This window comes from Entelurus aequoreus, linkage group LG14 (genome assembly GCF_033978785.1).
Source record: "Entelurus aequoreus isolate RoL-2023_Sb linkage group LG14, RoL_Eaeq_v1.1, whole genome shotgun sequence".
NCBI classification, from domain to species: domain Eukaryota; kingdom Metazoa; phylum Chordata; class Actinopteri; order Syngnathiformes; family Syngnathidae; genus Entelurus; species Entelurus aequoreus.
In genome coordinates this window covers 26,708,173-26,722,662 of record NC_084744.1, presented here as the reverse complement: position 1 = coordinate 26,722,662, position 14,490 = coordinate 26,708,173, and the positions used below count along the sequence as shown (strand labels likewise).

General features: G+C 41.6%; 2 protein-coding genes across 3 annotated transcripts in view; both read left to right on the top strand.

Annotated features, from left to right (window-relative positions):
• Positions 1 to 14,490, top strand: part of LOC133664587 (oocyte zinc finger protein XlCOF6-like) — a 335,370-nt gene that overhangs the window by 136,340 nt on the left and 184,540 nt on the right. The gene's annotated exons all lie outside the window — the stretch shown is intronic.
• The window catches only part of LOC133664645 (gastrula zinc finger protein xLCGF3.1-like), a 65,192-nt gene continuing 60,424 nt past the window's right edge, over positions 9,723 to 14,490 (top strand). Inside the window, exons 1-2 of one of the 2 annotated variants that reach the window (XM_062069452.1) lie at positions 9,723 to 10,181; positions 11,979 to 14,057. In XM_062069452.1, the coding sequence (XP_061925436.1) occupies positions 10,058 to 10,181; positions 11,979 to 13,375 (1,521 nt within the window). In that variant the 5' untranslated portion in view covers positions 9,723 to 10,057 and the 3' untranslated portion in view covers positions 13,376 to 14,057. Of the gene's footprint in view, positions 10,182 to 11,978; positions 14,058 to 14,490 lie in introns of those variants that run through there. The other variant, XM_062069453.1, reaches the window with a different exon arrangement.

Genomic DNA, 14,490 nt, shown 5'->3' with positions numbered 1-14,490 from the left:
ACCATGGTTTATATAGGGCACAGAGCGGGTGGGTACAGGCAGGCGTGGGGGCGTGGTGATTGGCTCATGTGTTGCCTAGGAGGTGTTTCCTTCTGTGACGGCATGCTGATACAATTTCGCTGCGTTTGTTGAGGGATGACAACTCTGGACGGTATATGATAAACAGTTTCTCTTTTAAGCATAGGTTGCATCTTTTGTTACCACTGTTGTAAGGTGTGCTGGATGCAAGAATTTGCCATGTTATTGAATATTCAACATTATTGTCTTTGAGATTCCAAATGTGTTTGCTGAGTTCTGTAGTGTTCCGCAGGCTTTTGCATCTGAAAGAAGCCTTGTGATTGTTCCATCTGGTTTTGAATTCTCCCTCAGTTAATCCTACGTATGTGTCGGATGTGTTAATGTCCTTGCGTATTACCTTTGCTTGGTAAACAACTGATGATTGTAAGCACCCCCCGTTGAGAGGGCAATCAGGTTTCTTGCGGCAGTTACAGCTTTTGTCGGTTTTGGAGTCGTTCTGCCTGGTGGTGGGCGGCTCCTTTTCAATTGCTTTATTGTGGTTTGAAATGATTTGTCGCATGTTGTTCATGCAGCTGTAGCTCAATTTAATGTTGTTCTTGTTGAATACTTTTCTTAGGGTGTTGCCTTTGGGGAAGTGTTTGTCGATCAGGGGGAGGAATTTGTGGCCAATATTAGTTGAGACGTTTTTGCTGTATGGGGGGTTGTACCAGATAATGTTGTTTCGTTTTCTGCTCCTTTTTGGTTGGTTTCCTGGCGTGGGTTCGTAGGTGAGGGTGAAGTTGTATCCGCCTTCATCAAGTGCTTTTTGGTACGGGGGGGTTGCTTTGTCGAATTCAGCTTTGCTAGATGACAGCATCGATAGTCTTTTATTAATTCCGGTAGGTATTCTTTTCGTGGTGGTGGGTGGGTGGTTGCTGTCATGGTGCACGTATTGGAGTGTTGTGTTGGGTTTCGTGAATGGTTGGTAGCTGTTATTCCTCAGGTTGAAAGTGACGTCGAGGAAGTTGACGGTTTGCTTGTTGGCTTCAATTGTGATCCGTAGACCGTTCTCTTTGAAGATTTGGCATATACGCTTCTTGGTATTCTCGCTGCTCCTTGGCGAGGCGGTAAATACCAAGGTTCAGGTTGAGGCTAGCGAGCTGGGAGAGGAGGAAACTCCCAATAAGTTCGCACGTTTCTGCTCCGTCGAAACTCCCCATAGTGACGTCGAATGTTGAATTGTTCTTTTTTTGCCATGGTGTGCCGTTGCGGAAGAGTATGGAGTTCTTTGCGTGGGTGATGATGTTTCTTTCGTTGCCTGTGATTGAGTCGTAGTCCGAGGCAAAGTCTAGTGCTTTGGTCAGTAGGTCTTGCGTGATGGAAGGGTAAAATTCTTCGACATCGAAGGAGATGAAGTTGTGCTGTTGTTTGTCTTGGATGTTGCTGAACCATTTGATTACTGCTGCTGTATTTCTCCATTGGTTGAGTGGTGTTTTGTCTGTAATTTTTGTGTTGATTCTGTCCAGGATTGTTTTGCTGATTTTTCCTATTTCGGATTTAGTTGGGTTTATTAGTCGGCATGATGGGTTATTTGCGAAGTTGGGTTTGTGGTCCTTCAATGTGATGAAGGCTTCCTTGTTGGCTGTAGCGTCCACCCTGTCCTCGATGTCCAGTTCAGCCGCGATCCGTTTGTTTTCCAGGTGGATGTTCTGTAAAGTGTTGGGTTGTGCTTTTTTGTATGATTTGGTGATGCTTCTGTCCAGTAAAGTGTTATGTTCTTGTATGTTCGTTCTGTAGAAATTTGTGGTTTTGTCGGCAGCTATGATGAGGTTGCTTACTTTCTTGATGCGCTCCGTGTCATTTTTCAGCTTGGTGAGGAGTGGGTTGCGAACTGGCTTGAATTTGACTGATTGTATCATTTTGAGCATGTTGTTCTCAAAATCCTTTAGTTCCTCAACTGTGGGTGGGTTCTTGGTGGATTTAAATCCGTAAGTTTTCTTTTGTGTTCCTTTTGTTTCAGGGTGGAGGAAAAAGTGTGCTTTCCACCGCATCCTTCTCAGGAAGTGTTCCGTCTTCTCTATGAGCCTTAGCTTGTAGTCATTCTGCGCGGGTATGGGAATGTTCTTCGTGGAGTAGTCGATGTTGAATTTTTCCATTTCTGATCGTCGTATAGTGCTCAACAAAAGTGAATTTGGAGCGGAATATATGTCTTAATTAGATTATCCAAAAAATAGTGCTCGATACCGTGGTAGAGCGTAATATGTATGTGTGGGAAAAAAATCACAAGACTATTTCATCTCTACAGGCCTGTTTCATGAGGGTTTTCCTCAATCCTCAGGAGATTTTAATGGAAGCATTCACATACCATGGTTTTATAGGGCACAGAGCGGGTGGGTACAGGCAGGCGTGGGGAACAACATGCTCAAAATGATACAATCAGTCAAATTCAAGCCAGTTCGCAACCCACTCCTCACCAAGCTGAAAAATGACACGGAGCGCATCAAGAAAGTAAGCAACCTCATCATAGCTGCCGACAAAACCACAAATTTCTACAGAATGAACATACAAGAACATAACACTTTACTGGACAGAAGCATCACCAAATCATACAAAAAAGCACAACCCAACACTTTACAGAACATCCACCTGGAAAACAAACGGATCGCGGCTGAACTGGACATCGAGGACAGGGTGGACGCTACAGCCAACAAGGAAGCCTTCATCACATTGAAGGACCACAAACCCAACTTCGCAAATAACCCATCATGCCGACTAATAAACCCAACTAAATCCGAAATAGGAAAAATCAGCAAAACAATCCTGGACAGAATCAACACAAAAATTACAGACAAAACACCACTCAACCAATGGAGAAATACAGCAGCAGTAATCAAATGGTTCAGCAACATCCAAGACAAACAACAGCACAACTTCATCTCCTTCGATGTCGAAGAATTTTACCCTTCCATCACGCAAGACCTACTGACCAAAGCACTAGACTTTGCCTCGGACTACGACTCAATCACAGGCAACGAAAGAAACATCATCACCCACGCAAAGAACTCCATACTCTTCCGCAACGGCACACCATGGCAAAAAAAGAACAATTCAACATTCGACGTCACTATGGGGAGTTTCGACGGAGCAGAAACGTGCGAACTTGTTGGGAGTTTCCTCCTCTCCCAGCTCGCTAGCCTCAACCTGAACCTTGGTATTTACCGTGATGACGGACTGGCAGTGTGCCGCGCCTCGCCAAGGAGCAGCGAGAATACCAAGAAGCGTATATGCCAAATCTTCAAAGAGAACGGTCTACGGATCACAATTGAAGCCAACAAGCAAACCGTCAACTTCCTCGACGTCACTTTCAACCTGAGGAATAACAGCTACCAACCATTCACGAAACCCAACACAACACTCCAATACGTGCACCATGACAGCAACCACCCACCCACCACCACGAAAAGAATACCTACCGGAATTAATAAAAGACTATCGATGCTGTCATCTAGCAAAGCTGAATTCGACAAAGCAACCCCCCCGTACCAAAAAGCACTTGATGAATGCGGATACAACTTCACCCTCACCTACGAACCCACGCCAGGAAACCAACCAAAAAGGAGCAGAAAACGAAACAACATTATCTGGTACAACCCCCCATACAGCAAAAACGTCTCAACTAATATTGGCCACAAATTCCTCACCCTGATCGACAAACACTTCCCCAAAGGCAACACCCTAAGAAAAGTATTCAACAAGAACAACATTAAATTGAGCTACAGCTGCATGAACAACATGCGACAAATCATTTCAAACCACAATAAAGCAATTGAAAAGGAGCCGCCCACCACCAGGCAGAACGACTCCAAAACCGACAAAAGCTGTAACTGCCGCAAGAAACCTGATTGCCCTCTCAACGGGGGGTGCTTACAATCATCAGTTGTTTACCAAGCAAAGGTAATACGCAAGGACATTAACACATCCGACACATACGTAGGATTAACTGAGGGAGAATTCAAAACCAGATGGAACAATCACAAGGCTTCTTTCAGATGCAAAAGCCTGCGGAACACTACAGAACTCAGCAAACACATTTGGAATCTCAAAGACAATAATGTTGAATATTCAATAACATGGCAAATTCTTGCATCCAGCACACCTTACAACAGTGGTAACCAAAGATGCAACCTATGCTTAAAAGAGAAACTGTTTATCATATACCGTCCAGAGTTGTCATCCCTCAACAAACGCAGCGAAATTGTATCAGCATGCCGTCACAGAAGGAAACACCTCCTAGGCAACACATGAGCCAATCACCACGCCCCCACGCCTGCCTGTACCCACCCGCTCTGTGCCCTATATAAACCATGGTATGTGAATGCTTCCATTAAAATCTCCTGAGGATTGAGGAAAACCCTCATGAAACAGGCCTGTAGAGATGAAATAGTCTTGTGATTTTTTTCCCACACATACATATTACGCTCTACCACGGTATCGAGCACTATTTTTTGGATAATCTAATTAAGACATATATATATATATATATATATATATATATATATATATATATATATATATATATATATATATATATATATATATATATATATATATATATATATATATATATATATATATATATATATATATATATATATATATATATATATATATATATATATATATTTGTTTTATTATACATATAAATAAAACAAATACTTGAATTTCAGTGTTCTGGAGGCTATCCAGTAGAGGGCAGTATTGTCCTGTTTAAGAGTGTCACAACATTGCTGTTTACGGCAGACAAACTGCTTTACGGTAAACGAAACCGTGACTGCTGTTGTTGTGTGTTGTTACCGCGCTGGGAGGACGTTAATGAAACTGCCTAACAATAAACCCACATAGGGACGGCGTGGCGAAGTTGGTAGAGTGGCTGTGCCAGCAATCGGAGTGTTGCTGGTTACTGGGGTTCAATTCCCACCTTCTACCTTCCTAGTCACGTCCGTTGTGTCCTTGGGCAAGACACTTCACCCTTTGCCTCTGATGGCTGCTGGTAGCGCCTTGCATGGCAGCTCCCGCCATCAGTGTGTGAATGTGTGTGTGAATGGGTAAATGTGGAAATACTGTCAAAGCGCTTTGAGTACCTTGAAGGTAGAAAAGCGCTATACATGTACAACCCATTTATCATATCATTTATAAGAAACCAAGAACTCGCCCTCGATCATTCTACAGTTATAACGTGATTGGGCAGGCACGCTGTTAATATTGTGGGAAAGCGGACGTGAAAACAGACTGTCGCCGCTGTCCCCACTCAGGTCCGCATTGAGCTGGAGGGGGCGTGGCCTCCAGCTCTGGCTGAATTCCGGAAGTTTATCTGGAGAGGCGCTGAATACCGGGAGTCTTCCGGTAAAACCGGGAGGGTTGGCAAGTATGCTCTAATGCGTGGCCAAGAGATATTAATGCGTGGCACGCATTGAATGTCTCTGCTGCATTGGATCAGTCTTCTTCCTTTAACAGGAATGCCTTGCATCGTCTATATTAGATATATAACAACGGGTGGGTGGCGGGTAGCGGGCGGTTGTGGTTTTGATAAAATGTTAGTTCGGGTGGATGGCGGGTGGATGACGACTTTTGTGATGCGGTTGCGGATGAAATAATTGCCTATCCGCGCATCTCTACTGTCTTTGTAAACGTGACTTTTTGCTACGTTTCTGCTGTGAAAGAGTTGTGTGTGCGTATTCAGATGTGTGCATGTGTAACGCAATCTGTGTGTAAAAAAAATAGTATGAATTTGTGTGAATCAGAAACCCTGATTGGCTGTCTGTTTATACCTGATTTGTGCGACACTTCTGCTGCTTAAGAGTTATTTACTGGACTTAAATATGCTATATACTGTATGCTTATATGATTGTGTGTGCGTGTGTGTATATATACATATATATATATATATATATATATATATATATATATATATATATATATATATATATATATATATATATATATATATATATATATATATATATATATATATATATATATATATACAAATATATACATGTATATATATTTTTTCAGTTTATTCTAATGCATGACATAATATTATTATTAAATAGTTTGCTATTGAATATATTCTTTATTATTATATACCATTCTGTTTTAATATGCAAACAAACAGCAGGTTTTAATGATATTGCACACTCTCACACTATGTATTTATTTTGGTATGAAAACCTGCATTTTAATCTTGAATCAAAAAATGTTGTATGATAAGTACGTGACTGACGTTTAAATTCAAGCAAACAGCTTGAAAGTTGTTTGAAAATTTAGTGAGTTATGGTGATTTTAATCATTGATTGACCTCTGTAGTCCTGTAAATATGCAGTAAATGATTAAAATGGCGGCCGTGATGACTCGTCGTTCCTTTGGCTCTTGTACGCATGACACATCTCGCGAGAGATCACAACATCGTCAGATGAACAGTGCGTGGGAGTTTTGACGTCGGTCGGTGAATCATCCCCTCTAAATTGTCCAAATTGTCTTTCTTTCCCTCCCACCTGGGCTTTTGTGGGTGGAAATTTTTTGTGTGACTTGGGCGTGGCTTGAGTCCTGGGGGGCGGGGCATGGAATTTGGGTGGCTTGGATTGACAGGATCTGATTTCTAAAAACATGTCTTGGTAATGTTTTATCATGTTTTAGAGTCTTTGGTTGGAGGCGGGTGATCAAAAGAAAAATAATTTGGAAAAAAAATATCCAGGTCTGTGGCGTCCTCTTGGAGCTGCCAGGCTGGCGGCCGTCTATTTCCGCCCGGAGTGGGAGGAGCCTGCGGGAGCGGCGCATCCTGTACACTCGCGGAAGGCCTCCCTGACGTCCCTCGTCTTGGGCGGTGCTTCCGTGGCTAGGGCGACGTGCCAACGTCGTCAGGGCACACGGAGCTCAATGGCACCAGTTTGCCGCTAGGACCCCAGACCAGGTCCCTGCGCTCCACGGAGGAAAAGCGCAGCGTTTCCGCCTCCATGGCGCGGAGGACCTCCCATGCTCCCTCGTCCAACTTCCTCGCGGAAAAACGTCTTGTATAGCTGGCGACATTCTGTCAAGACGTGGACTATGGGGTGTTTGTTTTCCCGAGATGCAAGTAAAGTTGGATCGGACATGGCTTGGAGGTAAATACATGATTTTATTTTAACACTAACAAAAGGTCAAGCTGTGAGTGACGAGCCTAAATACTGGCGAGCTAATTGCGAGCAGGTGTGCCACAAGGTCCGCCCCTCGCCGAGGACGAATCACTAAAAAAACACATGTGCATACAAGGAGAAGGCAGGAACACACTACAAACACAACAGGAATTATTCATTACTTATCATGTTAAGCAATGTCAGCTAAGATTAATCTGAGAGCCAGATGCCGTCATCAAAAGAGCCACATCTGGCTCGAGAGCCATAGGTTCCATACCCCTGTACTAGATCCTGCTGCTTCAGTCTGCCGGCGACAAATTGACAAACTGACTTGAATGTCTGCCTGGGAATTGAGAATGTGAATATCCATCTGTGTGTAGCTGCTTTTGAGCTTCTAATTCTGGGCACGGTTCGCCAAACAGTCGGTTTGTGAACAATGCTTAGAAGCTGGTCTGTGCCAAGAAAGCAACCTATTCAAATCAAATCTACCAGTATTATAAATAAATGATAAATGGGTTATACTTGTATAGCGCTTTTCTACCTTCAAGGTACTCAAAGCGCTTTGACAGTATTTCCACATTCACCCATTCACACACACATTCACACACTGATGGCGGGAGCTGCCATGCAAGGCGCTAACCAGCACCCATCAGGAGCAAGGGTGAAGTGTCTTGCCCAAGGACACAACAGACATGACTAGGATGGTAGAAGGTGGGGATTGAACCCCAGTAACCAGCAACCCTCCGATTGCTGGCACAGCCACTCTACCAACTTTGCCACGCCGATTGTATTGTCAAAAACAGGGGTCAAATATGCAACCAGAATTTTGCCAGAAGCCTTTTGCTTCATTTTATGTGTTTTTCCGTGTTGTAAAAAGACCCTGAATTGCTCAGTCTGAGAAAATCAGACTTTAATTCTGAGTTTCCACAATTTAAGTACTTCTTCTGCTGACCAAAAATAGGCTCTGAAATTCTCCTGCAGAGGCATCCTGCTTGCCCATGATGTTCTGTGGTCAGAATCAGAATCAGAAGTACTTTATTAATCCCCAAGGGCAAAGTAAGATTTTCAGGACAATCCCATTCAAGAGCAGACAAACATTACAGGGAGACAGAACAGGATCACTGACGGGTCTGCCAACTTCGGGCGCCCCTTACAAAAATGTGAGAAACAGGTAAATGCTGGGGAGGGGTGTGAGTAAAATGAAAACAATATATTCAGTCTAAGCCTGTGCCCCTGGAGAGGTGGTCCAGACTGAGGCATAGGGAAGAAAAACAACAACTCATAGCCATAGCACACATAAACATGTGTCTTAGAGGGAAACATCAAAGAACACAAAGGACATTAAAAGAGCAGAGCTGATGCAAACCAGCTGTCACTCCAGCAGTGCTATTTCTACATACTGCTACAAAAGTAAAAGAAAAACAACAACAAAAACAAATAATTAACCAATATTATATATATTGCGCACACACGATTGCACCATGCATAGACAAGCAACCAAACAAAAACATAATTTCAACACCTATATACACTGGGGGGCCTCTGCGGTGTTCCACGCCATCATCTGCAGGGGTGGGAGGAGCATGGCCAGAGACAGGAGCAGACCCAACAAAGCAACCAAGAGAGCCGCCCACCAACTCTCGGCCAGTGTACAGTCCGCATGGATGGGCGAGGATGCATCCAAGGAGACAGAGGTGTCCGATACCTGCTCATTCAGCCAACACTGTGAAGCTTGTCCGTCCCGGCGCTCAGTGCCAGCTCCGCAGCCCTGTCTCTTCATCCGCATCTCCTCCAGTCTCTCCAAATGGACTCTGGTGTGGCAGAGACCCAGCAGCTGGTCTCCATGGCCAAAAGGCTCCCGTCCCGGTATAGGCAGATCCAGAAGTTCACAAAAAAGCACAGCAGAAGTCACGAAAGTGCCACCCCTTTTCACACAGTCCCAAAGGGTCCCCAACCAAAAGGCAAAAAACCCCACATGAAAACCAGAGAGAAACAGCAGGACCACAAAAGGATGACACAAGAGCACAGAGCTCCTGCCACCAGCAGCCACTACAGCGGCGCCATCTTAATGAAATACTTGTATGTTTTAGTAATGTATGTATAAAAATAATATCTTACCTCGGAGTAAAAGGGAACAAGAATATGAAAATGAACAAGGTGTTTCGCCACAATTTCAACCACTTTTACGCTTCTGTCATTGTAATGAATGACGCACGGGGGCGCCACTAACTCCCATCGCTTAATTTATTTTTAAATGTTGATATTTTTTAAACGAAGCACTTAACAAGCACTTAACAAAAAAATATTTTAAATTTTCAGAATTCTGAAATAAATAACTTATTATAAAATAGTAAAACATCGATTTATTTTCCATTTAAGGCTGCTGGACACATCTTTCAGGTTTGTGTACAGATCTGTGAGGTTTCATAATGAATACCGTATTTTTAATAACGTTGGTTTAGTATGTAATGGTTTATTATGACATTGTTATTGAAATACAGATGACACAAAAGAACCATGGTAAGTAACTGTGGCAAAACAAGTTGACGGAAGTGACGTCGGGTACGCGCATGCGTGGACCGATCGGGTGATAAAGCAAGATGGCGCCTGACGGAGAAGGCCTAAACGCGGGCATTATATTTCTGTATTCTTACATATATGTTGTTTAATAGAGTACACACGGTTAATAATTGTTTGTAGCAGGATACATTAGTCTGAATGCACTTTGACACTTCTCCTGTTTGCTAGCTTCATTCAAGGTAGCTTGCAGCTAGTTTAGCTGGCTAGTTAGCTTAGCTTGTTAGCTGCTAACAAAGAGACGCGGAAGTTATTTAAACATTGCTAAGTAGGGAACTAATGTGAGTGTAAAGTGTTGTGATTGTGTGAAAATGTGCGAAAGAACGATAGCAAAGTATGAGGAGGAACTTTGTCCAAAAAAAGAGGAGAAGGAGCGACAACAACTGCTGGATGTTTATTATAAGAAACATCATCAAGTTGTGTTACACAGAACAGGTTTGTTTACTTCTTACTCTCACATGTTTACTAACTTTATATTTGATAATTAACACTATTCTTAAATATATTGTGTATAAGAAGTTTGGTTGTCTTGTGAGGATGATGTACATATATACGTCTGGTACTTGCAACCGCGTGGTTGTCGTTGTTCTGTCGAATTTAACTACCCGTAAAAATGAGTTACCTAACACAGACCATTTGTAGAATAAACTTAAATCGATGCTTGTGCATATTCATTAAAAAAAAACCTGTAATAAATAAATATAAGCAGCAATAAAAATATACTTTAAAATGCTTCTACACATTCAGTAAAAGGCACAGATAACATACATCCATCCACCTCCTACCGCTTGCCCCTTTTGGGGTTGCGTGGGGTGCCAGAGCCTATCTCAGCTGCATTCGGGCGGAAGGCAGGGAACATCTTGGACAAGTCGCCCCCTCATCACAGGGCCAACACAGATAGACAGACAACATTCACACACTAGGGCCCATTTAGTGTTGCCAATCAACCTATCCCCAGGTGCATGTCTTCGGAGGTGGGAGGAAGCCGGAGTACCCGGAGGGAACCCACGCAGTCACGGGGAGAACATGCAAACTCCTCACAGAAAGATCCCAAACCCAGGACCTTCGTATTGTGAGGCACATATATCATGTTTCCATATATAGGATTGGTACTTAACAGAACTACACAGAGGATTGGTTATCTGTATAAAAAAAACCATTCTCTGGCCCCTGCAGTCTACATATAAACTTAAACATCAGTTTTCTCAGGGTGGCGTGGAAGGTGTTTATCCCTAAATCGCAAAAAAGCTTGCTGGCACTACTACCCCTGGGCTTTCTGAGCAGGATTCTGAGACAGTCTTTATATGCAACCTGGAGTTTGCGCAAGCTCTCTTTCTTGAACCTCACCCAGAGGGGTGCTGTGTACATAGGGGTGCAGTAAGCTCTAAACAAGTACACCTTCGCTTCATCAGAGCAGTAATGACATTTGCTCACCAGCATGTTGGCTTGGACATACAGCAGTCTAAGCATGTCAGCATCATCCTCCATCTTGTCATTGATGATGATAAGATGTTGATCCTCCTTGGTCCTACATATCATTACCATAGTCTTTGTCAAACTTGACTCCATAGTCTGAGCATATGTTAAGAAGCTGGTGGAACCCTGCACTACTGGGAGATATAATGGCCAAATCATCAGCGTACATAAAGTGGTTGATTAAGGTGTTTCCCATGATGCACCCTGTTCTGCATTCTCTCACTGCCTTGACAGGTCATCCATAGACAGGCTAAATAGGCCTGGTGATAGAAACCCACCCTGCCGTACCCCATTGCCAACTCTAAAGGGAGAGGATAAACTACTCCCCCATTGTGCCTGCATCGTCTGCCTGTCGTACCAATATGCCAGAATATACCCAGAACACCCCTGTGCTTCAGATTTGTGAAGAGTTTGAGAAGGTTGACTCTGTCAAATGCCTTAGATGCATCAATAAACCCTACCAACATTGTACTTCCGTTCACTCCGTGACGTCACACGCATACGTCATCATACATAGACGTTTTCAAGCGGAAGTTTAGCGGGAAATTTAAAATGGCACTTTATAAGTTAACCCGGCCGTATTGGCATGTGTTGCAATGTTAAGATTTCATCATTGATATATAAACTATCAGACTGCGATGTTGGTAGTAGTGGGTTTCAGTAGGCCTTTAAGTACATGTAAATGTACTGAATGCCTCATGTGACTGATTAAATCTGGACATTTCTCAAGCATGTTTGTGATTTTGTGTCCTGCAGACGTCTGTAAAGAACAACTTCTGCCTGACAAACCGGAGTGTAGCTTCAGGATGGTGAAGGAGGATCCATCAAAGAAGACCAGGCGCCACGGACCCTCTGGTGTCTCCTTTTCCTCTTTGACACAGAACCTTCCCTTTAAAAAGGAAGAGGAAGAGGAGGAACACAACATCAGTCAGGAGGGAGAGCATATTGAAGGACTGGTGGAGTTCCAAGTGACTAGTGTCCCTGTGAAGAGTGAAGATGATGAGGTCAAAGGTGAAAGTGAGGAGAAGAGAGAGGCGGAGCCTCCAAGCAGCAGCTCAACACAACACATGACAACAGAAGCTGATGGAGACCACTGTGGAGGATCACAAGCAGACAAGCTCTTAGCTCCACTATCAGATAGTGAGGACACAACGTCACACTCTCCTGACACTGATGATGAAGACTCTAAAGATGATAAGACATGTCACACTGACAACACTCACTTCAAATGTTCTCACTGTAACAAAACTTTTAAATACCATTGTCGTCTGAAAACACACATGAGAAGACACACTGGAGAAAAACGTTTTATCTGTTCAATATGTGGTAAAGGTTTTGTAGAAAGTCAGAGTTTGAAAAAACATACACTATTACACACTGGAGAAAAATCTTTTATATGTTCAATCTGTAGTAAAGCTTTTGTACAAAGTTGCAATTTGAAAGTACACATGAGAACACACACTGGTGAAAAACCTTTTATCTGTTCAATCTGTGGTAAAGGTTTTGCACAAAGTTCATGTTTGGAAAAACACAGAACAATACACACTGGAGAAAAATCTTTTATCTGTTCAATCTGTAGTAAAGGTTTTGTTCTAAGTAACAAATTGAAAGCGCACATGAGAACACACACTGGTGAAAAACTTTTTTCCTGTTCATTCTGTGGTAAAGGTTTTACAGAAAGTCAGTATTTAAAGGTACACATGAGAATACACACTGGTGAAAAACGTTTTATCTGTTCAATCTGTGGTAAAGGTTTTGCACGAAGTTCATGTTTGGACAAACACAGAACAACACACACTGGAGAGAAATCTTTTATCTGTTCAATCTGTAGTAAACGTTTTGGACAAAGTAACCATTTGAACGTGCACATGAGAACACACTCTGGTGAAAAACCTTTTTCCTGTTCAATCTGTGGTAAAGGTTTTGCAGAAAGTCAACATTTGAAAAGACACAAGAGAACACACACTGGTGAAAAATCACATTCCTGTTCAATCTGCAACAGAAGCTTTTGTGAACGATCAAACCTTGTAGCACACATGAGAACACACACTGGAGAGAAAGTGTTGAGTTGCAGTGTGTGTGGTGAAAGATTCTCTTATAAGTACCAGTGTAAGAAACACAAGTGTGCTGGTGAGAACAGCAGCAGCAAATGAAACTGCAGGATTTGAAATAAACTGTCAAGACTTTAATTTAGACTTTCTAACAACATCAGCACATATAACATGTGTGACATTGTTGTTTGTGTAACAATCTTTTTAATATGCTTCTACATGTATAGATTCAATATTTTATATTAGTCCTTTTTTCAGTCAAGTACATGCATTAATATGCAACATTGTGTACTTTTATTAAACATTGAACCGAACAATTTGACTGAAAAGGTGAGAGTAAACGGTACAAGACATTTTTTACATACAATAAATATTTCATGTGTATATATATTCATCATACAATTTTAGACTTATTCATAATAGTGTTTTATATAGGTGTTTGAAATACTTAAGTGTTACATAATGTTATTTCTAATTGTTAATAATCCCATAGATTAGCACCTTTATATGATATACATATGTACTGGTTCACATCTGAAACATCTTCTGGACCACTTCAGGAAGCATATTATTATTTACTTTATACATCATTTGAACAGTTGTCTTCTATACCATTTTAAAATGTGCGACTTAATGAATCATTTGTTGGGTCTCTATTTATCCATTTTATTAATTATCTTTATTACTCTTTTGTAATATGATGATTGTGTTGTGATTGTTTTATATGTATGTCCCCAGACCTTTATGCAATATAAAAATTAGATGAAATGGCTGAATTGTTTGTGGAAGGATGGTTTTGTTTTTACAAATGTGTGGATAAAACAAACATTCCCATTATTGTGTTTTAAACTTTTTTTTTTCTTTTTTTTTTAACATCCCCAAAACAATCAATCCAATCCACTTTATTTATATAGCACATTTAAACAACAAAAATGTTTCCAAAGTGCTGCACAACAATATTAAAAACAATATTCAAATATTATCCTTAGCTCCACCAATGACTGAATAAAAACAAAAAATAAATAAATATAAAACCAATAATATCAACTAATATCAATATCAATCAAAGTTTGGAGCGTCAGGCAAAAGCCAATATTGTACATCATCCCACAGAGATTTACTTTGCATACATTCATGGAGCTTCTCCATTGCCGAGACCAGAAATTGGCGTTTTATCCAATTTTAAGTCGCTAATATATCAGATTTTATTTAGGATA